This window comes from Oncorhynchus keta, chromosome 2, assembly GCF_023373465.1.
Source record: "Oncorhynchus keta strain PuntledgeMale-10-30-2019 chromosome 2, Oket_V2, whole genome shotgun sequence".
Lineage (NCBI taxonomy): Eukaryota > Metazoa > Chordata > Actinopteri > Salmoniformes > Salmonidae > Oncorhynchus > Oncorhynchus keta.
The window spans coordinates 28,172,954-28,199,780 of record NC_068422.1 but is presented as its reverse complement, the minus strand read 5'-3'; the positions used below and the strand labels follow the sequence as shown (position 1 = coordinate 28,199,780).

The window sequence follows — 26,827 nt, the reverse complement described above, 5'->3', positions numbered from 1 at the left end:
TTGGCCAGCTCTAAGAGTCTTGGTGGTTCCAAACTTCTTCCACCTAAGAATGATGGAGGCCACTGTGTTCTTGGGGACATTCAATGCTGCAGAAATGTTTTTGTACCCTTACCCAGATCTGTTCCTTGTCACAATCCTGTCTCAGTGGTTTAAGGACAATTTCTTTGACCGCATGGCTTGGTTTTTGGTCTGACATGCACTGTCAACTGTGGGACCTTATATAGACAGGCGTGTGTCTTTCCAAATCATGTTCAATCAATTGAATTTACCACAGGTGGACTCCAATATTTGTTCAGTATAATTTCTGGGGATGTGTCCTCTGGATCGGCTGTGCATTCTCATCAAGCTGCCAGGCCATCCAAGTGCTGAAGCTGTCCTTTTGGTAACTGTGTGGTATCTGGTTGGGTACCTTTTCAATACAAAATGAACAATAAATATCTACTCTCTTTTGAGACAAAGGGGAGGGTTCAAAAGTATTTAAGTAGAAGAAAACATGATTTTCCTGTGTCTTATATGTTTCCACACTATTAGTTTTGAATAATACTCTGAAATTGTGACAATTAGGATAATGCCCTTTTAGTGCAAGAACACCTTACATTTGCCTGTTTTGGTAGGATGGAGTTTTGGCCTGCATGGTGACATCGCCAGGCAGTAAATTAGACCAATAAGAATCACTTTCAAACAACTAATTTTCGGTTTTCCCCTCCCCACTCAGACAACTCCTGAAAAATTCTAGCTTGAGCAATTGCTCTTAGCTAAGAAGCCATTTTGGTTTATTTTTCAATTGAAAACAATCACAGTATGGTACTTCACTGTTACCCAGGAAACATTTTATATTGAGATAAAAACAGCTGCATTGGACCTTTAAATGGTCTAAATTCTAATATTTCCTAGCACTGAATGAAACAAGGTTGCTAACTAACTCATTCAAGGACAGGGAGAGAGTGAAAGAGACGAATAACTGGGGACTCAAGACGTCGAGATAATCAGCGATCAAGTCAGGGTGGGTGTATCCTTCAAACAGTATGCATGACGGCAGTTTGGTTGTTAGCCAATATCAAAGCTTGCTTGCAAGAGCTGGGGTCTCCCAATTGACTGTTGTGCAGTCACATTGCTGAAATCTTTATAAATGTGAAATGTTGAACATTGGTTTCTAGCTCTCTAGTTGCCAAACGTTAAGTGGGTGTGTCTCATGTCTTCTATTGAAAATGACTGGTTGCTGATAGTCTCACCATTGTCGCCAAGTGTGAGTCCCCACTAAAGAGTCTGACACAGAAGCCATGTCGTCGTGATACAGAAAAAGACTTTTATTCTCATGTTAATGTCTCAACATTTGATACAAATCATTATTTTTAATAAAGAAAACCGCAATCAGAATAGTACCTGGCAGCTAGTCGTTCCTCCTAAAAATAAAACCATGTTACGTGGCATCCCTCTTCTAATTTTAAACCATCTCAATCTACTCAGAAAATGGGTTACATTACAATTTTACTTACTATGCCTAATCATATAGCCCAATAGTCAAACTTCATGTCTGATTTTCATTTGATAAACTGTGCAAGAAATCCCTTTTTCATCGAGAATGCAACTAAAGAGGAGCAATCTGTCAGTTGTTTTCTAATCAAGGTTATTAAAGAATAAAAAGGCCATCAATGAAATGTAAGGAACTGACGTGATACATTTAAAATGTGAATTAGTTACAGTAAAAATTATAATATAGTACCTATTTATAAAGTCTACTGGGAAACAGCTATTTGTTTTAAGGTCCACAGAATAACAAGTGCAAAACAGAAGTAAAAAGATAACTGACGTACTGGATTTTGGCACAACATTAGGATACAGGAGAATGGAGTTCAAGGATGACAGAAGAATGAGGGACAATAGCAATATTTTTGTGCCTCTTGGATAAAAAAATAAAGAAATTAAATAATGAAAAAACCTAACATTTCAACGGATTTAAGGAAGAGAAAAAAAGTATTTTCTTTAAGAAAGATTTTCCCCTGCACATTTACTCCATGGTGTCCTTCTGGTTTGTGAGTACATTTAAAAAGTGACTGACAACAAACCACAAAACAAGACGAAAATAAAACTGTTAAAAAACATGCTAATACCTGCTAAGACATGACTTAACTGTTTCAACTTCCCTAGGCCTGAGACCTAGTCAAAATACATCTAATATAAGATCTCAGATGCATCTGCATACTGTACATACAGGTACTCAAGTGCCTGTGAGTTTGTATGTATACTCCTACACACATATATTTGTTATATTCTATAGAGTCTTTAAATATGTGACCAAGAGATAGCATGTGATAGAGACACAGTGGTCTGTCTAGCCCTGGAGTGCATTCTGAGGTGGTCGCCCTCACAACCTTACCATTGTCATATGCTCTGTACTGCCCCGCCCCAAAACAAGCCCGAGCATTGCAGATCTATAGCGTTTATGCTCTATAGTGTTTATTTACAGATCTTTAGTGTTAACACTTAACATTGTAAGTGGATCTATAGTGATAACACTATGGTGTTTGCAGATTTAGTGTTAACACTATGGTGTTTACAGATCTGAAGGTACCAGATAGGTGTAAACAACATGGTGATGGCTCCACCTAGCCTTCCAATGGGCAATGGGGAGGTTCTACCTCCATTTTGCTTCTACTTATCCTGTTCCATTAGATCTGAATGGGTAAGGGCTGGGGGTCTGTTTTTGGACCAAGTCTACGACAGAAGGCACTTCTGATAGGCCTGTAAACTGTCCACTCACATACAGTGACCATAGAAACATAACGAGTAGAACAGACCATTCGCTACTGCCATGTCTGATTTTCATGGCTTTTTCTTTCTTATAGAAACACAATTGAATTGATTGATACACTGTTGCACACATGGTGCACATAGAAGTTTGGTCTGAAGCAAGAATTGATTGACCGATCCAAAAATAGACTTTCGGATTACATTTTCTTTTTTTACAGATAAGACAAATGTCGCTTGGAGAGCTTTATATCTGTTCTGCAGGTTTAGTTTCTATGGCGTCAACTTCAAAATCCATGTTTCAATCCAACCAACAAAGTCATTAGTTTATCAATAATATAACCATCACTCGTACACACAAACTCTCATACACACACGCATACATTATTATTCCACATTATTAGTTGTCAGTCATTGAACATGGTGTGTAAAACAGGTTGATGTCATTTGGTACACAGGTTTGTTTGGGGCCGATTCTGGGTCAGGGTTCTTTACTTCATCTGGGGGGGTGTAATGCACATTCAAGCAGAACATTTAACACCAATACTCAAGACTCGTTTTTTTTAAACTGTAAACAGATGCATACAACGCAACATTACAAAAACACAACCATAAAACCCTTAAGGAAGACCGAATTAACTTTAACATCAACTGTCAGTGCTACCAACCTGCTCCAGAATACACAGAAAAATAAGAGGCTCCGGTTAAGGTACGAATCAACATCATAATAAAACTATATAACAAAAATATCACTAGTTTACATATGTAATAGCTCACTGTAGTGTACCTATTGGTATAGTGTGGAAGGTTTTTTAGTGTTTGTTGTGAGTGGAGATGAGGCGCAGTGACGCACCGTGCAGTGATGGCCTCCACCCCCTAGGAGCAGCCAAGGGGAGTCCACAGGACCTTACTCTGTTCCTGATCAACTATTGTCATGATCTGAGTGCAAATGTAGGGAAGAGTGCCGCCCTGGACAATACCTGTAAAGATACAGCAGACAAACGGTTAATAAGGTGGGAAGATGCCACACACAAAAAGAAAAGCCGCACACTTAAGCTGTCTTCGTCGGGGAAGATGCCACGCAGCCACATATGCAGACACTCATCTACCCACATACACACACGGGCATAACCAAAGGCAAACACACAGACAGACAACACAGTACAGTGCAATATGCCAACCTGTAAAGAATTTGCTATACTCCTGCTCAATCTTCTGTGCGACCTCAAACTGCTCCTTGGAATGTTTTTGAGAGACCTTGTCCCGCAGATACACTGGATCCTTCTGTTCCCTGAGGAGAGGAAACCAGCAAAGTATTAGGACACAGGCTCACTACTAACACACAGACAAACCTCTTCTCCCAGAAGTTGGCAGAGTACAAGAGGAAAGGAAACCTGTTTAGAGTATTAAAACACAGCCTCTGGGCATGACATTTTTGGTAATTAACCCTTTAAATTATTTACTAAAGTGTTATGATTATTAATTTAGCTCACAGTATCATTTCCAATCATTTAAATTGAGTAAGACCAATGCCACTTTTTTATTTAGATAAATGATCAATGGAATCTTCAAATGTTTGACATACTAATAGGGTGTGGTTAGCTAATAATGTTCTTTAATATAGACCCTTCCCCTGATAATAGTTTGCCACTGGAGAATGCTCAAGGTCCTTATATACAGTTGAAGTCGTAAGTTTACATACACTTAGGTTGGAGTCATTAAAACTCGATTTTCAAACACTGCACAAATTTCTTGTTAACAAACTATAGTTTTGGCAAGTCGGTTAGGACATCTACTTTGTGCATGACAAGTCATTTATCCAACAATTGTTTACAGACAGATTATTTCACTATTAATTCATTGTATCACAATTCCAGTGGGTCAGAAGTCTACATACACTAAATTGACTGTACCTTTAAGCAGCTTGGGAAAATTCCAGAAAATGATTTCATGGCTTTAGAAGCTTCTGATAGGCTAATTGACATACTTTTAGTCAATTGGAGGTGTACCTGTGGATGTATTTCAAGGCCTACCTTCAAACTCAGTGACTTTTTGCTTGACATCATGGGGAAATAAAAAATAAATCATCTAAGACATCAGGAAAACAATTTTAGACCTCCACAAGTCTGGTTCATCCTTGGGAGCAATTTCCAAATGCCTGAAGGTACCATGTTCATCTGTACAAACAATAGTACGCAAGTATAAACACCATGGAACCACACAGCCGTCATACCGCTCAGGAAGGAGACGCGTTCTGTCTCCTGGAGATGAACGTACTTTGGTGCAAAATGTGCAAGTCAATCCCAGAACAGCAGCAAATGACCTTGTGAAGATGCTGGAGGAAACAGGTACAAAAGTATCTACATCCACAGTAAAACGAGTCCTATATCGACATAACCTGAAAGGCCACTCAGCAAGGAAGAAGCCACTGCTCCAAAACCTCCACAAAAAAAGCAAGACTACGGTTTGCAACTGCACCTGGGGACAAAGCTCGTACTTTTTGGAGAAATGTCCTCTGGTCTGATGAAACAAAAACAGAACTGTTTGGCCATAATGACCACGGTTATGTTTGGAGGAAAAACTTGCAAGCTGAAGAACACCATCCCAACCGTGAAGCACGGGGTTGGCTGCATCATGTTGTGGGGGTGCTTTGCTGCAGGAGGGACTGGTGCACTTCAAAATAGATGGCATCATGAGGAGGAAAAGTACGTGGATGTATTGAAGCAACATCTCAAGACATCAGTCAGGAAGCTAAAGCTTGGTCGCAAATGGGTCTTCCAAATGGACAATGACCCCAAGCATACTTCCAAAGTTGTGGCAAAATGCCTTAAGGACAACAAAGTCAAGATATTGGAGAGGCTTCACAAAGCCCTGACCTCATCCTATAGAAAATTCCAACTTCAACTGTCTCTTTGTAATGATAAAACTTAGGGCCACATACTATACAGTATGTGTACAAATAATAATAATAATAAAAAAGTATCCCTATTTTCATAGCCTTTGTATTTATTGATCTTTACAATATTTTTTATATATATTCTCCAAATAATACTCCCCAAAACATGGCACTACAACTCAACTCACTACTGGGACAAGCCTATTAGTGCCGAGTGATTAATGGTACCATGGTATAGAGGATATCTATCCAATCTCTTCATTACTGACCGGTCAAGAAGTAGAGTAAGTTATCAAAGAACATTGAGATACAGCCAGGAGATTTCTGTGTGTGTGTGCGGGGGGCGGGTAGTCGAGAAGAAAAGGAGCCTGGGGATTATAACACTATTATACTGTAGTTTTAAATAGTGCTAAACACCCTTACATCCCATTCATTTCTGCAATGAGTTACTGACCCATGGGAACATCCCATGCACAAAAGCTTTCTGTGAACTCAACCACCAAGTAGAAATGGAGAAAACACACTAAAGATAAAACATTCTAGATCTTTTAAATGTTAATACTAAAGGTCTTTGAAGATGATAGGTTTGGCTGGCTCCTTACTTTATCTGCTTTGAGTTTTTGTAGCGGATGAAGATGACGATTGGGTAAATGTGGACGCTGTGCAGCCTCTCAATGGCATGGGGTGCGATGTCTAGCAGACAGTGACAGTCCTGGGAGAGGAGGACATCTTAGATCAGTTCTGTTTAAGGTACAACAAGCAACATGATCATACTACATTCAGAATGGATCACACGAAAGAGACTTCACTTCCGGTACCACAGAACGTTGTTAATTGGGATAATCCAAAAACCCAAGGAATTCTTTTGAGGTGGCATAAAATCTGCTATTAATTGACCACATCTTTAAAGTGCTACATTTATAAATTGACCCACCTTTCACAAATTCTGAAATATCAAAGGGGAACACTTGTATCTGACAAAAGAGAAGAGGATGTAACGAAGAAGGAATGTTTATCTCGGATCAGGTCCCCCAGTTCATATAATCTTATTCACTATTATTATCTTAAAAAAGGTAAAACTTATCCTAGACCAGCCCTGATGCTGTACCTTCTCGGTTATCTCCTTGATGGAGGCCACGGTGGTCACGTCAAAATGGCCGCTCCTGCGTTTGTAGTCGATGAAGAGGCAGTCTTTGACGCCGCGCTCTATAGCCTGCTGGGACGCCTTCATAACCTCTGAGGAAACCACACGTCAGAACACCAGGGTCATATTCATTAGGCACCAAACAGCAGAAAACCGACTGAAACAGGGAGGGACTACCTCAACTTCTCCAATAAGAAATTCTAATTTCCATTGCAAAAATGTCTACACACACACACCACTCCATAATGACAACGTGAAAACATATTTATAAAAATGTTTGCACATTTATTGAAAATGGAATACAGAGAGCCTTCCTAACGGTGTAGTGGTCTCAGGCACTGCAGCGCAAAGCTTGAGGTGTCACTATAAACCCGGGTTAGATCCCAGGCTGTGTCACAACCAGCCGTGACCGGGAGTATCATAGGGCGGCGCAAAATTGGCCCAGTCGAAGCGCCCATCCACTACAAGACCATGGGAAGATTTTCGTAAACTAACACTCGCACTTGAATTTACTTTGCTGATAGCTAATTTGAGGAAAAATGTACTTACTATGACTAAGAAATGTGGTTTTCCCACCCAGCTAGCTTAAGATGAATACACTAACTAAGTTCCTCTGGATAAGAGCATCTGCTAAATTATTAAATTGTCTTATTTTCTAATTATTTTAAGACAAAAAGGTGGCTTTTGGAGTCCAAGCAAGACAATGTCTGTCAGAAATGGCAGCCTATCCCCAGGGCCCGGTCAAAAATAGTGCACTATATAGGGAATAGGGTACCATTTGGAACATAATCTCTAGGACTTGAGCTCAGTCGGCAAATTGGGGTAGGCCTATTTTGTAGATACTTGTGTACGCTGTTGTAATGTATTATTAGAACTGTTGTACTTTACTCACCCAGGACACATCTGCAAAACTTCCCGGGGGACTCTTTGACCAGCATGTCCTTGACGGGGTCTGAGAGAGGACCGAGGATCAGAACCGGCCTGGGAGACACACACTCTACCTTCTGGACCCGCTGGTACGCCATGCTCACACAGTCTGAGAGGGAGTGAGACACACATATACATGGTCAAACACACACAAATGCCCAATACCAAAATCAAATCAGTTGCACCTAGCCTCTAAGTAGTTACACTCCAGCCCAATGATTTATCCATGTAAAGGTGTGTGTCCCCTCACCCTCTAGGAATGGTATAGAGTCTGTGCTAATGGCGTCCAGAGCCACCAGTTCCTTGCCATCTTTGGAGCTGCTGCGTTTGTGTTTGTGCTTCCTCCTGAAGAAGGATCGCCTGGCGGCGGCAGAGAGGCTCTTACTGTCCTTGTCGTCTTTCAGCTCTGTCATACTGTGTCTACGGTACAACTCCTGGTCCATCCTACACAGACACACAATATAATTACACAAGAGCCATGACGCGCGTACGTGTGTCTGCATGTCTGTGTGTGTCTCACATGTATTTGCTGGGTATCTGTCCTCTCTGGATCTGCTGTGCATTCTCATCCAGCTGCCAGGCCATCCAGGTGCCAAAGCTGCCCTTTGGTAGAGTATCATCCACATACAGGATGTCATCCTTCTTAAAACTAAGGTCCAGCTCTGCCTCCACTGTCCGCTCATAAAGTGCTCTGGAGAGATGGAGGAAGGGGGTAAGAAGAAAGAATGAAGGAGGGAGAGAAAGGAAGAGGGTTAGTGTGTGTGCGCGCATGCGTGTTCAGTGTGTGCAAACCTTCACCCAGTATGGTTGGAGCCCCATAACTCTTTCGAAGTATATCTGTGGGGCTGTGTGCAGAGTTAGTGCCAATGACATCACGACCCAGCCTGTATGACTAGTGACTGCGGCTGCCATGCAGAAACTGCGACTGAGTCCTAAATGGCACCATATTCCTTATATAGTGCACTACCTTTGACCAGAGCCCAATGAGGTCTGGTTTATAAAAAATAAAAGAAAATGGGTACTGTATAGGGAATAGGGTGCCATTTGGGACACAACCTCTCAGCTTTCTACAGACTTCTAACAACAAACAGCTGCACTTACCAACAGACTTCCCCCTACTCTTCATTCACAGCCTTTATTTACTGTATGGTCTGTCTCAGTCTGCCTTGAGCCTACATAGATGCAAAGTGACAGACATGCGCTCACGCACACACTTTCTACAAGGGCATTTAGCCTAGGCGCAATGAAGAGAGTCCTCAGTCTGTCCCCAGGTAAACCAACCCTGCTGTATGTATGATAGATAGTATCTCTAGGGAGAGAGATGGTGGATGGGATGGTCCTCCTGGATGTGGGACCTAATTGCTTTAGATGAAGAGAAAGTGCATCTTTCTCTTATCAATCTACACACAATACACCATAATGACAAAGCAAAAACAGATTAACAATTTTGCAAATGTATTGAAAATTAAAATCTGAATGAATCCATTTACATAAGTATTCAAACCCTTTACTCAGTACTTTGTTGAAGCACCGTTAGCAGCAATTACAACCTCGAATTTTCTTGGGTATGACGTGACAAGCTTGGCACGTCTGTATTTGGGGAGTTTCTCCTGCATTGTCATGCCTGTGCTTAGGGTCATTGTCCTATTGGAAGGTGAACCTTCGCCCCAGTCTGAGGTCCTGAGCGCTCTGGAGCAGGACTTCAATTGTCAAGTAAAGATAACTTAATAGAAAATCACCCAGTAAAATCCTACTTGAGTAAATGTATTTGCTAAAAAAATACTGAAGTATCAAAGTAAAAGTACAAATAAAAAAAATACTTATAGTAAGCAAACCAGATGGCACAATTTAGACATAATTTACAAACAAAGCATTTGTTTAGTGAGTCCGCAAGATCAGAGGCATTAGGGATGACCCGGGATGTTCTCTTAATAAGCTTGTGAATTGAATCATTTTCTGTCCTTCTAAGCATTCAAAATGTAACAAGTAGTTTTGGGTGTCATGGAAAATGTATAGAGTACAAATACAATTTTCTTTAGGCATGTTGTGAAGTAAAAGTAGTCAAAAATATACATAGTAAGTACAAATACCCCAAAAAACTACTTAAGTAGTACTTTATAGTATTTTTACTTAAGTACTTTACACCACTGGTTGTCATCAAGGATCTTTCTGTACTTTGCTCCATTCATCTTTCCCTCGATCCTTACTAGTCTCCCAGTCCCTGCCGCTGAAAAACATGATAGCATGATGCTGCTGCCACAACTATGGTTCACCATAGTGCAAGGTTTCCTCTAGATGTGACGCTTGTCATTCAGGCAAAAAGTTCAACCTTAGTTTCATCAGACCAGATAATCTGGTTTCTCATGGTCAGAGTCCTTTTGGCAAACTCCAAGTGGGCTGTCATATGCCTTTTACTGAGGAGTGGCTTCCGTCTGGCCACTCTACTATAAAGTCCTGATTGGTGAAGTGCTGCAGAGATGGGAGAATGTTCCAGAAGGACAACCATCTCCACAGAGAACAGAGGGTTCTTGGTTAACTTCCCGATTGCTCAGTTTGGCAGGGCGGCCCAGCTCTAGGAAGAGTCTTGGAGGTTCCAAACTTCTTCCACTTAAGAATGGAGGCCACTGTGTTCTTGGGGACCTTCAATGCTTCAGAAATGTTTTGGTACCTTTCCCCAGATCTGTACCTCGACACAATCCTGTCTTGGCACTCTACAGAGAATTCCTTTGACCTCATGGCTTGGTTTTTGCTCTGACATGCACTATCAACAGTGGGACCTGATATAGACGTGTGTGTCTTTCCAGATCATGTCAAATCAATTGAATTTACTAAAAGATGGACTCCAATAAAGTTGTAGAAACATCTCAAGAATGATCAATGGAAACAGGATGCACCTGAGCTCAATTTCAAGTCTCATAGCAAAAGGTCTAAATACTTACGTAGAAAGGGTAGTTTTTTTGTATTTATTACTTTTTTTTATTTTTTATAATGTTTTCGCTTTGTCATTATGGGGTATTATTTCAATTGAATCCATTTCAAATTCAGGCTGTAAAGTAACATAATATGGAAAAGGGTCTGAAAACTTTCCGAATGCACTGTATGTGCTCAGAAAGTATTCACACCCCTCAACTTTGTCCACATTTTGTTGCGTTACAGCCTGAATTTCAAATGGATTAAATGGGAGACTGTGGAACTTCTTAGAAATGTTAACAAATTCATAAAAAAATGTAAAGCTGAAATGTCTTGAGTCAATAACCATTCAACCCCTTTTATGGCAAACCTAAATTCCTGAGTAAAAATGTGCTCAACAATTCGCACGTGTGCAATAATATTGTATACCATGATTTATAAATGACTACCCAATCTCTGTACCCCACATATACAATTATCGGTAAGATCCTCAGTCAAGCAGTGAATTTCAAGCACATTTCAAAGCACCTATTGGTAGATGTATAAAAATAATAAATAAAAAAAGCTGAGAGAATATTCCTTTCAGCGTGGTTAACTTATTAATTACACTTTGGATGGTGTATCAATACATCCAGTCACCACAAAAATACAGGCATCCTTCCTAACTCAGTTGCCGGAGAGGAAGGAAACCGCTCAGGGATTTCACAATGAGCTCAGTGTTGATTTTAAAACAAGTTAGAGCTTAATGGCAGTGATAGGAGATAACTGAGGATGGATCAACAACATTGTAGTTATGCCGAAATACTAACATAAATGACAGTGTGAAAAGGAAGCCTGTAAAAGACAATATTCCAAAACATGCATCCTGTTTGCAATCAGGCACTAAATATATTGCTTAAAAAATTGCTTAGAAATGAACTCTGTCCTGAATACAAAGCATTACGTTTCGGGCAAATTCAACACATCAGAGTACCACCCTCATCATATTTCAAGCATGATGGTGGCTGCATCATGTTGTGGGTATGCTTGTCATCAGCAAGGACTAGGGAGTTTTTTTTGATAAAAAGAAACTGAACAGATCTAAGCACAGGCTAAATCCTAGAGGAAAACTTGATTCAGCCACTGGGAGACAAATTCACCTTTCAGCAGGACAATAACCTAAAACAAAAGGCCAAATATACACTGGATTTGCTCACCAAGACTACATTGACTGAAAATCACTGCCAAAGGTGATTCTAACAATTGACTCAGGGGGTTGAATATTCATCTAATCAAGATACGGTGTTAAATTGTTCATCACAACAAAAAAAGGAAAAAATATAGTATTTCTTGTAGTTTGGTGACAACACATTTCCATTAAATCCAAAATGTGGGAAAAATTTTTTTATTACCTTTATTTAACTAGGCAAATCAGTTGAGAACACATTCTTATTTTCAATGATGGCCTAGGAACAGTGGGTTAACTGCTTTGTTCAGGGGCAGAATGACAGATTTTTACCTTGTCAGTTCGGTGATTCGATCTTGCAACCTTTCGGTTACTAGTCCAACGCTCTAACCACTAGGCTACATGCCGCCCCACAGAATACTTTCTGAAGAAGTGGAGGTACATGGAGGTACAGTAGATCGCATAGAGGGTATCATGAAAAACAGGCCCTTTGGGGACAGGATATGTGTGTGTACCTGATATAGAAGCCGTCCCCCGGTGTGTCTTTGACAATGTTGAAGTCGTCCTGTCGTTGTTGGACTTTGAGTGTGACCGTCTCGGCTGGCTTCAGCATCTCTACATATACCTCCTCCACGGTCTTGTTCTTCATGTTTACTGACCCATACTGAGAGAGAGAGAATATGAATTTACAATCGCCTTTACTGGGTCAACACCATACATTACACAAACAAATGAAAACAAACGTTTAAATTTCAACCGTAACAAATTATAACGAAAAGAGGGAGATCAAGAGTGTGAGCGTGCACAAGAGAGAGACAGAGAGAAGAGGAAAGGAGGAGGGAAATCCCTTGGCTGTATGAAGTGTCCGTCTATTGATTCATTCTGGGGGGGGGAGGATGGTGACAGAAGATGAGGAGAATTGCCAGGGGGATGAAAGGTGAAAGCTCTACTGCGTGTTCTGTCCTGATGAAAAAGCTCTAGGTCTGTTTGGAGAACAGAGCTTATAGGGACAGGGAGAGAGCATGCCAGGAATGGGATAGTATGAGTTAGATCGACCACAGTATGTCATGATAGAGAAAGCGGGGGGCACTCGATGAAGGAACAAAGACAGGCAGGAGGAATGGTAATGAGCTATGGAAGAGATACTGCAGGGTGCAAACTGTTCACTTAGAAACAAGTTATTATACAATCTGTGTGTGTATGTGTGTGTGTAAGGATGTGCAGGATTATTCAAAATATCTGAACATTTTAACTGATTTTAACACAAAAGGCACCGTGCGCCCCATAAATAAAGACCGGTAACCTTCACGTGAGTAGCTTGTTAATGTTGGCCAATCAAAGAGGCTCAATGCTTTGCAAGTTGAGTGAGCGTTCACTAATGCAATGCAAGATGGAATAAAATAACAGAATTAAAAGTTAGGGTTATGAAGAGTAGGCTATAAAGAGAAACAGGTAGGCCGTTTTATTTGAATGGGGTTGGGGAGAAAGTGTAGCATATGGCCTTAATTATCCTAGCTAGCTATAGTTGGGGGGAAAACGATTTTCTTGCCACTTCGATATTAAAGTTACTTTTTCGTAGCAGGTTAGGAGACTGAGGTTATGGTTAGGGAAAGGGTTTGGGTTAGTGAAAATGCTAAAAAGTATGTAGCTAGCTAGCTTCTGTAGGCTACTCCAGTCAAGACAGGCACTGTTATAAAATAACATAGTGACTGCTTCAAGTGACTGCTTTAGCTAGTCTTGGCTATAGCAAAATGTCCTTTGTGTCTCGCTCTCTCCCTCTGTCTGCTCGCAACACACACCGCCCCATATAAACTCTGCAGGCCGCTGAAGCAATAGAGCCAGCCTCTCCCTGCGCAGCAGTGCTCAGGTATGGATTTAAAATATATATATATCCAGATATCCAACAAAAATAAATACTATTCGAATAGCGCCATTTTTTCAAAACACCATCCCTAGTGTCTCAAATCAAATCTGCACACATGCTGGTTTATGTAAAAACCTACCTCCAGTATGAGGTCCCCAGGCTGAAGTCCCTCTGTTCCCCTAGCAGGGCTGTCCTCTTCCAGACTCTCTACATAGACCCCGCAGAGGTTCCCTCCACATAGCCCCAGCCCCAGTTCTGCCCCCTGGGCTCTGCGCACCGTCACCACCCGTGGTTCACACACCTTACGACTACCCTCTGACAACATCCTGGATGGGGAGGGAAGAAGAAAACTTTACTAATCCTTACGAAACAGAAATGTGTCTGCTGCTGTATCCAACCCTTGCAGTACAAACACACATTAGGTTAGAGAGGCTGGAGCAGTCAGAGGTGTGTTTGTTACCTGATGAAACTATGAGGACTAGTTGTAGGGGTGGTCTGTTTGGAGGAGGGGGTGAGTGTTCCTTCGTCTTGTTCACTCAGAGTGTCTATAGTAGAGTGGTTGTCAGGGGTGGTGGCTCCACTGCCATGGGGAGTTGACTGGCTGCTCACCGGCTCCAGACGAGAACTACACACGCAAAGAGAGAGAAAAAAACCTTAATACCTCAGTCAAATGAATGGGAGAGATTGGTGCCATCTATTTAAATTGGATAGAGGTGCCAAATGATGCCTGTATACTTCTCCAGATGATTACTTTGGGATTTACATAATAAATGGCATGGTTGGAGGTCAACTTTACACCACTTTTGAACTATGAATAACATTTTGTCTTTGATTACCTTTCATTTAAAAAACTAACCTCTGGGAATATTTTTTGTTGTTGTTAATGGATGGATTTTGAATGGTTTTCCAGCTGTGTGTGTGTGTGTGTGTGTGTGTGTGTGTGTGTATGACCTGGAGCGTGAGTGGTTTCCCAGCTGGTACATGTGGGGGTTGTACTGAGCCATGATGGTGATGGTGTCACACTGCTGACCAATTATCAGCCTGGCTTGCTGCTCTGTGGCATTACGCAAGTTAATACCATTATACTGGAGGAGGGGAGATGAAACGGAGGAGAGAAAGGTAAGATGTTATTGAAATAAACCTCACTGAAAATAAATAGCACTTCTCAATTGTCATTCTCAGGCTTCTCAATTGTCATTCTCAGGCATGAACGGCTGACTAGGTCACTCTGGATAAGAACAACTGCTAAACGACAAATGCTAAATGTAACGTTTTATTCCATGAGGGGGAACTGGAGTATGTGTAGTCTAGATGTGCAAGCGACTGCGCTGGCTGCAGTCAACATCGTCACATTTATAATTTCCTCCTGAGCTGAAACGGATATGACCCTTAACCCTGGCAGGAAGGAGCAATGAAACAGGAAAGTTACCTCGAGGAGTTGGTCGCCGTACTCCAGCCCGGCCTGATGGGCGATGCTGCCTCCGGTTACCTTGGAGACGAAGATGCCGCCGTTCTCGCCGCTGACGATAGAGATGCCTAGAGGCTCCGCCCCTTTGTGAACGATCACATTACGAGGTTCCTCCAGGTACGGCCTGACGGGAGGGAGGGAGGGATGAGAAACTTCAGGGCTGCATCTCATCTCCCCTATGAGGGTATTGCCAAAAGTTGTGCACTACATAGGGATTAGGGTGCTATGAAACTCTCATATTGATTTTAACAAGACAGACATATTACATATCACATGAAACACCAACAGATAGAAATAACAGAGACTGTGTGCTACAAGGAGAAGACAAGTAAAAGATCCAGAGGTTGTGAGGTGGACAGAGTTATCTTCACATTCAGCCTGGTGACTAGCATTGGGACCAAACACACTCAGAATGCCATCCCATCTGCAAAAGGGCACGGACATTCAGTATCATGCAGCCTCAGTGAGGACTTCACACATGAAACTGGCCACATCATTTCAACAATTCCAACCATACAAACTCAAAACTGTCAGTGACAATTGAGACGCAGCACACGTCTATCTATCTTCTCCGGTTCGAGAGGAATAGTTGAGATGTTTTCTGGATCTTTTCCATGAAATGCAGGCTAATGTAAACCTGGCGTGCACTGACCTGTTCAACAGAGAAGTGGGATGTAGGCCTAGCTGCTGTTCAGCGGTGAGAAATACCACACAACACATGCTCTACACATTCCAAGTCTCTATGGGCTCTGCCTGGAAACAACTCCTGGCTCCTAATCACAAGACGGGGGGGCAAGGAGTTGTTTCTGAAGTGGGCCTGTGTCTACATCTAAATTTCAGTATTTTTATCCAACACTCAAGCATGTTAACAGTAAGACCATCAGTCAGTCAGTCAACAAACCTGAGGCTCCTGAGAGAGGAGAACCTCGGCCTAGCAGCCAGAGGGATCCTCAGAAAAGACCTGTTACGGTGCAGAGACCTGGAGACATTTACACACACGGCAGATGGAAGAGAAGAAACGAGAGAGGAGATGGACGAGAGAAAAAACAGACACGAAGTGGACAGGAAGGACAGACAGTAAAAGAAAACAGACGGAAATGCAGAGGCCAAACAGGTCTGGTGTGAGAAGAAGAAACAACTAAATATAACAAAAGGAAAATAGCCTGGTTCCTTCTGCATGTGTTTAGCGAACCCTTCTAACACACAAACATGCATACGTACACATCACACACACTTTTACACCCATGTGCTACTGCTACTACTCTTTTCTTTATTTAATTCTTATCATCTATCCTGATGACTAGTCACTTTATCCTGCCTTCATGTACATATCTACTTCAAATATCTGGTACCTCTGCACATTGATATGGTACTGGTACTCCCTGTATATAGCTCCACATTGATCTGGTACTGGTGCTCCCTGTATATAGCTCCACATTGATCTGGTACTCCCTGTATATAGCTCCACATTGATCTGGTACTCCCTGTATATAGCTCCACATTGATCTGGTACTCCCTGTATATAGCTCCACATTGATCTGGTACTCCCTGTATATAGCTCCACATTGATCTGGTACTCCCTGTATATAGCTCCACATTGATCTGGTACTCCCTGTATATAGCTCCACATTGATCTGGTACTCCTGTATATAGCTCCACATTGATCTGGTACTCCCTGTATATAGCTCCACATTGATCTGGTACTCCCTGTATATAGCTCCACATTGATCTGGTACTCCCTGTATATAGCTCCACATTGATCTGGTACTCCCTGTATATAGCTCCACATTGATCTGGTACTCCCTGTATATAGCTCCACATTGATCTGGTACTCCCTGTATATAGCTCCACATTTATCTGGTACTCCCTGTATATAGCTCCACATTGATCTGGTGCTCCTGTATATAGCTCCACATTGATCTGGTACTCCCTGTATATAGCTCCACATTGATCTGGTACTCCCTGTATATAGCTCCACATTGATCTGGTACTCCCTGTATATAGCTCCACATTGATCTGGTACTCCCTGTATATAGCTCCACATTGATCTGGTACTCCCTGTATATAGCTCCACATTGATCTGGTACTCCCTGTATATAGCTCCACATTGATCTGGTACTCCCTGTATATAGCTCCACATTGATCTGGTACTCCCTGTATATAGCTCCACATTGATCTGGTACTCCCTGTATATAGCTCCACATTGATCTGGTACTCCCTGTATATAGCTCCACATTGATCTGGTGCTCCCTGTATATAGCTCCACATTGATCTGGTACTCCCTGTATATAGCTCCACATTGATATGGTACTGGTACTCCCTGTATATAGCTCCACATTGATCTGGTACTCCCTGTATATAGCTCCACATTGATATGGTACTGGTACTCCCTGTATATAGCTCCACATTGATCTGGTACTCCCTGTATATAGCTCCACATTGATCTGGTACTCCCTGTATATAGCTCCACATTGATCTGGTACTCCCTGTATATAGCTCCACATTGATCTGGTGCTCCCCGTATATAGCTCCACATTGATCTGGTACTCCCTGTATATAGCTCCATTATTGTGTATTTTATTTTACTATTTTATTTTTAAACTCTGCATAGTTGGGAAGGGCTCGTAAGCATGCATTTGATGGTAAAGTCTACACCAGTTGTATTCGGCGCATGTGACAAATTCAATTTGATCATTCCACTGGCATGGTCAGAGGATTTGGCTAAAGCACAAACAGATCTGGGACCAGGCTACAAGGAGAAACGACAGCAACACTCAACTGACCTTTATGCTGCATATACCAAGAGCATTATAGCTAATATATAATCTACGCATCACACACTTCCTACCTGTACTCCTTTAGACCAGTGTTAATTAATATATTCTAGTACTAGTCCACCTGAGTTAGCTTTAATTGAACCTTTATTTAACGAGGCAAGTCAGTTAAGAACAAATTCTTATTTACAATGACTGTCTACCCCGGGCCAAACCCAGAAGACGCTGTGCCAATTCTGTCGCCCTATGGGACTCCCAATCACGGCCAGTTGTGATACAGCCAGCTAACAAAGGGCTTGGTGATTATTTGACCAATTGAATGGCCATGTTCTGTTATAATCTCCACCCGGCACAGCCAGAAGAGGACGGGCCACCCCACATATGATCTCTCTAATTCTCTCTTTCTTTCTCTCTCTCGGAGGACCTGAGCCCTAGGACCGTGCCCCAGGACTACCTGACATGATGACTCCTTGCTGTCCCCGGTCCACCTGACTGTGCTGCTGCTCCAGTTTCAACTGTTCTGCCTTGTTATTATTCAACCATGCTGGTCATTTATGAACATTTGAACATCTTGGCCATGTTCTGTTATAATCTCCACCCGGCACAGCCAGAAGAGGACTGGCCACCCCACATAGCCTGATTCCTCTCTAGGTTTCTTCCTAGGTTTTGGCCTTTCTAGGGAGTTTTTCCTAGCCACCGTGCTTCTACACCTGCATTGCTTGCTGTTTGGGGTTTTAGGCTGGGTTTCTGTACAGCACTTTGAGATATCAGCTGATGTACAAAGGGCTATATAAATACATTTGATTTGATTTGAATGAGGATTGCTAGTAGTGGAAAAGAGCAAATAAATAAAACTGCTGGGGACACTCCATTCCACACCATGTTTTAGACTGTCCAGCCCTATCTCACGTTTGTCATCTTTCCCATCCTACCGGTCTTTCCTCCGCTCTCCAATTGGCACAGGGCTGACGGAGATTCTGGGCAGGGTGGATATGGAGCTCTGTGATTGGCTGCTGGCGAAGGAGGATGTCTCCAGGTTCAGAGGTGATTGGGGGGGAGTGATGAGGCTGGGACTGCTGCACTCTGAATGTGACAGGGAGCCTGGAGAGGGGTGGCGGGGAGAGAGGGTAAGAGACTTTAAATGAGATATTAAGATGAGATCGTACTTTATTGATTCCCAAGGGAAAATGTGTTGGTCATTCTTACAACCATAGTAAAAACAATTAAAATACTCACAACAGTTAAAACATGGTAGTAGAGCGAAAGCGAGAGTGAGAAAGGAAAAGAATTGGTCCATAGTTACAGTGTCATTTCTCAGACAGGTAACCAGGTTGTAAATATCCTGACAAAAGCATATTAACCCCCAGCTTTAATGGCCCAAGACACAAAATCTATATGGTTAAAGTGTTTCCCTGTGTTTAGTGTTTTTTCAACAGTAGATTAGTGTTTCCCTGTGTCCAACTTTTTCAGCAGTAGATTACAGAACAGCACCTTTAAATTACCTGCTAACAGGGGTATCACATCTCAGAGAAAAAAACAAATGTAGTCAGCTGTTTGATTTGGAATAATACTCTTTAGTTGAGTGGAAAATGAGCATTCTAAAGTCCCCTTGGGACCAGAGTCAGGTAATATTGGTTGAGAGGTACAGTATTCAGGGAATAGGCATCTTAATAAGTGTTCATTCATCAATCCACTCATTTGTTAATTTGTCTATCCACCCATCAATAATTTTGTTAACTAATTTGTTTGTTCAATTATGCATCCATCCATGCATGTACCTCTGTCAGAGCCCAGCATAGATCGAGGGTAGCGGGGAGTGGAAGGGATCTTAATCCTCTCGTTCCGGTACTGGACGTTACTGGAAGAATCTGATGCAATAGAGGAAAAGTCCATCAGTGTGTGTGTGTGTGTGTGTGTGTGTGTGTAATACAATTATTTTGTGTGTGGAGTGGGTATAATAAGTATTTTTTGTGTGTGCGCAAGCATGTATAATACGAGCGCGTGTATGTGGCGTGCATGCATGGGTGACTGACCAAGGCCCAGGCGAGCACTGGAGGGTAGTGAGTTGGTACCATGGGAGGTGCGGCTGCTGCGTGACGAGGACTCGGAGTAGTCTGCTGCTGGACGCTTTTGGCTCAGGTCCAGGCTCAGACGTCCCTGGTGCTGCGGACTGACACACACACTCTCTTCCTACATAATTCATGGGTTGAACATAGCGCCACTAACGCCTTTTTATGAAAGTCATCTGAGGGACTGGTGCACAACTGAATCTGCTACTCAATGCATTCTCAAACAGCACGACATCTCCAAAGGAGGCAACTATTTAGTTGGAGAAACTTGTCATCATTGTAATGTTGTCAGATTGACTTTAGATGTAGTATAACATTAGCTAGCTAGCTAAGAGGGGAGAGCACCGGATTTCAGCTAGCTAACGTTACCATTGCAAGGTATTTTTAACCAACTTACCTAACTAAAGGCAACATTGCCATAAAGAAAAATTGCCTTCATCATAATGATGACCAAGTTGTTTCCTACTAAATATTTGCCTACTTAAGCAATGTCATATTTTCAAGCCAATAATTTAGACTAAATGATAATTTGCCCCCTTGAGGAATGACTGGGCTCCACTTTTCGGGGTAGTTATTCTGTCGGGGTAGTTATTCTGTCTGGGGTAATTACCTGGGGTGTTGGTTGTTGTGCTGGTGTTGGCAGATCTGGGAGGAGACAGAGGGACAGTTGTTGGTGTGGACTCTGTGGCTGCGGACTGTGTAGACTGGGTTCCTCATCACTGCGGTCACCGCTGGACACGGGGCCAGGCCACGATGGGCCGAGTCTGATAGAACATACACACACTCACTGATTAGAGAACAACAACAACCACCACCACCACCACCACACCGGTTAAATAGGAGGAACACACACTGGCTAGAGAGGCTCCAGATAGAAATGTGTTATGGGTCCTCCTGAGTGGTGCAGCGGTCTAAGGCACTGCATCGCAGTGTTATAGGCGTCACTACAGACAAGAGTTCGATCCCGGGCAGTGTCACAACCGGCCGTGATCGGGAGTCCCATAGAATTGTCTCAGCATCATCCGGGTTAGGGGAGGGTTTGGCCGGGGGACTACTTGGCTCATTGCGCTTTCAGCGAATCCTTGAGGCGGGCCGGGCGGATGCAGGCTGACCTTGATCATCAGGTGAAAGGAGTTTCCTCCGACACACTGGTGCGGCTGGTTTCTGGGTTAAGCGGGCGGGTGTTAACTTCGCTAAGGTAGGGGGCAGCATTTGGAATTTTGGATGAAAAGCAGGCCCAGAAGATAGGATATGCATATAATATAATAGTAGATATGGATAGAAAACACTAAAGTTTCCAAAACTGTTAAAATAGTGTCTATGAGTAAAACAGAACTGATTTGGCAGGCGAAAACCTGAGAAAAAAAATCCTACTTCCGTAATGGATTTATGTTGTAGTTTTCTATTCAATGCCATTAGTGTCCATTGACTTAGGGCTTAAATTGCAGTTCCTATGCCTTCCACTAGACGTCAGTCTTTAGAAATTGTTTCAGGCTTGTATTCTGAAAAATGAGGGAGTAACAGCAGGCTGAATGAGTGGACCCTGCAGTGTAACAGAGCTTTTTCATGCACGCGACCGAGAGAGTGCCTTTCTTGTTTACCTTTTATATTGACAACGTTATTGTCCGGTTGAAATATTATCGATTATTTAAGCTAAAAAACAACCTGAGGGTTACATTTGAATATAAACATCGTTTGACATGTTTCTATGAACTTTACAGATACAATTTGGATTTTTTGTCTGCCTGTTGTGACTGCGATTGAGCCTGTGGATTACTGAAGGAAAGGCGAACAAAACTGAGGTTTTTGGATATAAAGAGAGACTTTATCGAACAAAAGGAACATTTATTGAATAAATGAATGACGATCTTCATATGGTGGCACTCAGAAGACAAAGGTAAGTGATTCATTTTATCTATATTTCTGACTTGTGTAACTTCTATTTGGCTGGTTACTGTTTGTAATGATTTGTCTGCTGGGCTATGTTCAAATAATCGTAAGGTGTGCTTTCGACGTAAAGCATTTTTGAAATCTGAACAGTGGTTGGATTCACAAGGAGTTAATCTTTAAACCCATGTAAAATAGTCATATCTTATCTGAATTTTTATGAGTATTTTTGTATTTGAATTTGGCGCGCTGCAATCTCACTGGATGTTGGCCAGGTGGGACGCTAGCGTCCCACATACCCTAGAGAGGTTAAGAAGCGCGGTTGGGCTGGTCATGTTTCTGAGGACACGACTCGACCTTCGGCCCCTGAACCCATTAGGGAGTTGCAGCGATGAGAAGATCAAAATTGAAGAGGAAAAGAGGCTAAATTTATTTATTTAGGAAAGTGTGTGTGTGTGAGAGAGAGAGACTCACTTGCAGGCAGGGTACTGTTGTAGACGGTGGAGACGAAGCCCACACTGTGTCTGTGAGAGCGGTTGGGAGAGGAGCGAAGCATCTCTCTGGGCTCTGGGGAGTGATCGTCATTGGAGTAGCTCTGATGGTTGACAGATACAGAAATCATTGGGTTTAATGATGAGGAACAGAAAGAGTAGGAGAATAAGGAGAAGGACCCATTTCAGAGTGGGACCCCAGTCACAGTCCAATGACCAGAAACAGAAAGAAGAGAATGATGGGAAGTAAACTGAAGGAGCAGTTTAAGAGTGCTGGGATGAGACCACAGCCCCCGGACTCAGCACTTTGAGCCCTGGGCTGCATATCGCCTGGAGCTCTGTACAGAGGCATCAATCACCATTGAGGCAGCCTGGTGGCGAGGCACACACAGAAAGGGTTGTAAATACTGCCACAAAAAGGCTGCCGTGTATCACCCTGGAGTACTGGCTGGGTGCGAGGCCATGCAGTGCTGGTGTTTCTCTTTTTAAATGAAGTGTTTTGAGACATAAGGTTCATCTCAGTAGTCTTAAGTGGAATGCACATCTTGTCTCCTCTCCTTGATCATAGGCTAGGTACAGTGGGGCAAAAAAGTATTTAGTCAGCCACCAATTGTGCAAGTTATCCTACTTAAAAATATGAGGCCTGTAATTTTCATCATAGGTACACTTCAACTATGAAGTTAGAAAATCAATCTTTTTAATTAATTAATTTGCAAATTATGGTGGAAAATAAGTATTTGGTCAATAACAAAAGTTTCTCAATACTTTGATATATACCCTTTGTTGGCAATGACAGAGGTCAAACTGTTTTCTGTAAGTCTTCACAAGGTTTTCACACACTGTTGCTGGTATTTTGGCCCATTCCTCCATGCAGATCTCCTCTAGAGCAGTGATGTTTTGGGGCTGTTGCTGGGCAACACAGACTTTCAACTCCCTCCAAAGATTTTCTATGGGGTTGAGATCTGGAGACTGGCTAGGCCACTCCAGGACCTTGAAATGCTTCTTACGAAGCCACTCCTTCGTTGCCCAGGCGGTGTGTTTGGGATCATTGTCATGCTGAAAGACCCAGCCGTTTCATCTTCAATGCCCTTGCTGATGGTAGGCTTTGTTACTTTGGTCCCAGCTCTCTGCAGGTCATATACTAGGTTCCCCCGTGTGGTTCTGGGATTTTTGCTCACCGTTCTTGTGATCATTTTGACCTCACGGGGTGAGATCTTGCGTGGAGCCCCAGATCGAGGGAGATTATCAGTGGTCTTGTATGTCTTCCATTTCCTAATAATTGCTCCCACAGTTGATTTCTTCAAACCAAGCTGCTTACCTATTGCAAATTCAGTCTTCCCAGCCTGGTGCAGGTCTACAATTTTGTTTCTGGCGTCCTTTGACAGCTCTTTGGTCTTGGCCATAGTGGAGTTTGGAGTGTGACTGTTTGAGGTTGTGGACAGGTGTCTTTTATACTGATAACAAGTTCAAACAGGTGCCATTAATACAGGTAACGAGTGGAGGACAGAGGAGCCTCTTTACGAAGAAGTTACAGGTCTGTGAGAGCCAGAAATCTTGCTTGTTTGTAGGTGACCAAATACTTATTTTCCACCATAATTTGCAAATAAATACATAAAAAAAATCCTACAATGTGATTTTATGGAGAAAAAAATATCTAATTTTGTCTGTCATAGTTGAAGTGTACCCATGATGAAAATTACAGGCCTCTCATCTTTTTAAGTGGGAGAACTTGCACAATTGGTGGCTGACGAAATACTCTTTTGCCCCACTGTATGTGAACACAACATATTAGAGGATGACTTCACCTGTTCAGTTCTTTAATGTAAATGCATATGGAGAGGAGAAGCGAGGAAGCCACTTCAAACTATTGTAATCAGCCTTAGTGAAAAGCACTCTACATTAACATCAAACAGACCTGGAAGGAGGGCAGAGTGATGGACTGGGGGGTCATCCTGCGTCGGAGAGCTGGTGCTGATTTAGGGCGGGGCCTCTTCACATCAGGCTCCTCCCCCCTGGTGCGTCCGATGTCCTCATCACATGACTTCCTCGATGTCAGCACTTTCCCGTCCAGGAAGTAGTGATTCCCGTTTCTGTCTCTTTCCCTCTCCCTTTCTCGTTCCATCTCGTGTTCCCCGTGGCCCTCCCCGGTAACCATGGAAACAACATCCCCCTTGCCGCCGTTCCCGTCGGAGGTGAGCGTGCAGTCGGAGGCGGAATTGCTCTGCTGTTTGTGTTTGAATTTGAACGAATCGCTGCGGGTAGGCGGCGGAGGAGGGGTGGGTGTGGCCGTAGAGGAGGAGGAGAGAGACTCCGTCTTGGAGGGCTGCGGGGAGTGGGCCACCAGCTGACTGGGCAACAGGTACTCTATCTTGGAAGATGGGGGAGCCATCTCAGGCCGTGGTTTGAAGGCGTCCGTGTCGAAGATGGACTTCCTCTGTTTGGGTGACTTGAAGATGGACAGCTGGGTCGGAGTCGTCGCTGTTGTCGTATCCACGGCGACAGACATCCCGCCGACGATCATCTTCGGCCAGGTACCGCCGCTGTGTTTCTTCTCCAGGGTAGTCTCCACGGTGATGCAGTCGGGGGGGTTAGAGGGGTCATAGGTCATGGGGGGTGGAGGGGCTTGGCGTAGGGGGACCCAGAGCAGCACTCCTGGAAGGCGCTGGGGCCGTAGCGGCTTGGGGGACCCAGACCAAGGTCAGAGGACGGCCGGAGGCTGGTGGCATGAAGAGACCCCGTGGAGAAGGGCTTCCTGACGTCCCCGTACGGGCCCATCCCCTCCTCGGCCTCCACACCCCTGCTTTTCCTCCTCTCTCCTTGGACATTGACACTACCACCTCCCCCACCTGTGTCGGGGCAGAAGATATCTGTCTGTGTGGAGCTGTTGTGTTTGAGGTTACGACTGTTCCTGGAGTGGACCTCGGAGAGACGGCTGTTGGACGATGACTCGCGCAGGCTGTCGAAGATGTTCTGGCCCGACGAACTGTGAGGGAAGAACTGGGAACATAAAAGGATAAAGGACAGAGATAAAGGGGGTGTTAGGAATAGCACTAGATGAGTAAAAACACATTTCCTTTTTTCCTAAACTCTAAACTTTCCGCCAAAAATAAAGTTCACACTATCCAGGAATCTAGTCACTGCAGTGCAGTAATATCTAACATGTTTGTTCTTGAGAAAGTCATTTGCTGTCCTAAATAAAGAGTGCCCGCTATAGCATCAAATAAGGGTGTTGCAGTGTATGGCACTACATGGACTTCAGGAGAACTTGAGTCTAAATTAAGGCTGATTTGAGGCCAGCGGGCGGTGAAGTTTAGATTCACCTTCAAGTCAAAGCCCTATGTTTAAAATAAGGCTGTTATGTGGCACCACATTGACTGGAGGAGAACTTGTCTTCGGTCTAATTTGAGGCTAGTGTGCATTCAAGGAGCTTCGTAGAGGAGCTAGTTTAGATTCACCTTCATGAGAGATAGGCTGAGAGAGTCCCTACAGTTCCTCAGCAGTGTCTCACACTCCGTCACCGACTTGTTGTCCAGAGCGATGCCGTTGATCTGGGGGAAACAGAAGCCACATAAAAAAGTGGACACACACTACTCACTTCCCACACATCCTTCTAAAACACACATACAGTTTTGCTAGGTGGTATTGCTTTCAAGAGAGATTGAGAAGTCAACTACCCTAACCCCAAATAGAGATCCCCTGCACCTGAAGAACTCAGTGCCAGAGATTTGAGTCTGCCTGCTGCTGCAGTGGGATACTTTAGAAAATCTAGGCCAGTGGTTCTTCTTCGAACTTTAACACCCCCACACTCCTTTCTCAATCCCCACATTTCCATGACAATAGGCCTGAGATGAATTATAAAATACTGCAGCAAGGAGAGGAGCACAGGGAGAGGAAACAGGAAAGTAGGTAGTGTATTCAAGCCTGAGCAAAAATATTTGTCATATATACCGATAGGTGTAGTGAAATGTGTTGTTTTACAGGGTCAGCCTTGTTAATTAGGGTTTAGGGTGCCTTTCTCAAGGGCACGTCGGCAGATTTTTTTCACTTTTTCGGCTCGGGTATTCAAACCAGCGACCTTTCAGTTACTGGCCCAACACTAGGCTACCTGCCGCCCACCCCCCCAAAAAATTAGAGATCAGACTAGTGAACTTTTAACATTAAAATGAAACAGTACTCTTTGAAGCATGTTATTCCATCTGGGGAGTCCAGTCTAAGTCGGAGTAATGAGCATTAAGAGTGCAGCTGTGACATATGCAAAATTGTGCATTGACTGCATATGTCGCTGTTGGTTCAGCATGTTCAAGTCCTTCACTTACTAACATAATTAAACATATCTGTATATGTGAAATATAACCTGCTACATGAAGTTATTAACGACTACAAGGACATGGTATAAGACGATACACAACCATGATTGACATCTGCAGGCATCTGGTCTAATGTTTGCTAATCATCAAAACGTAGCTATCATGTCCCATATCAGC

General features: G+C 43.1%; 1 protein-coding gene across 1 annotated transcript in view; it reads right to left on the bottom strand.

The window, feature by feature from the left end:
- Positions 1–1,283: 1,283 nt before the first annotated feature.
- Positions 1,284–26,827, bottom strand: part of dlg5a (discs, large homolog 5a (Drosophila)) — a 68,071-nt gene continuing 42,527 nt past the window's right edge. The window contains exons 16-35 of the mRNA XM_052474843.1: positions 25,799–25,891; positions 24,988–25,340; positions 24,259–24,952; positions 22,327–22,447; positions 20,576–20,729; positions 19,930–20,066; positions 19,675–19,764; positions 18,829–18,997; positions 15,084–15,246; positions 14,606–14,739; positions 14,115–14,279; positions 13,794–13,980; positions 12,306–12,454; positions 8,236–8,406; positions 7,966–8,159; positions 7,681–7,824; positions 6,753–6,880; positions 6,247–6,356; positions 3,930–4,039; positions 1,284–3,728 (exon numbers count right to left, since the gene is read on the bottom strand). Coding sequence (XP_052330803.1) covers positions 3,625–3,728; positions 3,930–4,039; positions 6,247–6,356; positions 6,753–6,880; positions 7,681–7,824; positions 7,966–8,159; positions 8,236–8,406; positions 12,306–12,454; positions 13,794–13,980; positions 14,115–14,279; positions 14,606–14,739; positions 15,084–15,246; positions 18,829–18,997; positions 19,675–19,764; positions 19,930–20,066; positions 20,576–20,729; positions 22,327–22,447; positions 24,259–24,952; positions 24,988–25,340; positions 25,799–25,891 — 3,570 coding nt within the window. The 3' untranslated portion in view covers positions 1,284–3,624. The remainder of the gene's footprint in view (positions 3,729–3,929; positions 4,040–6,246; positions 6,357–6,752; positions 6,881–7,680; positions 7,825–7,965; positions 8,160–8,235; positions 8,407–12,305; positions 12,455–13,793; positions 13,981–14,114; positions 14,280–14,605; positions 14,740–15,083; positions 15,247–18,828; positions 18,998–19,674; positions 19,765–19,929; positions 20,067–20,575; positions 20,730–22,326; positions 22,448–24,258; positions 24,953–24,987; positions 25,341–25,798; positions 25,892–26,827) is intronic.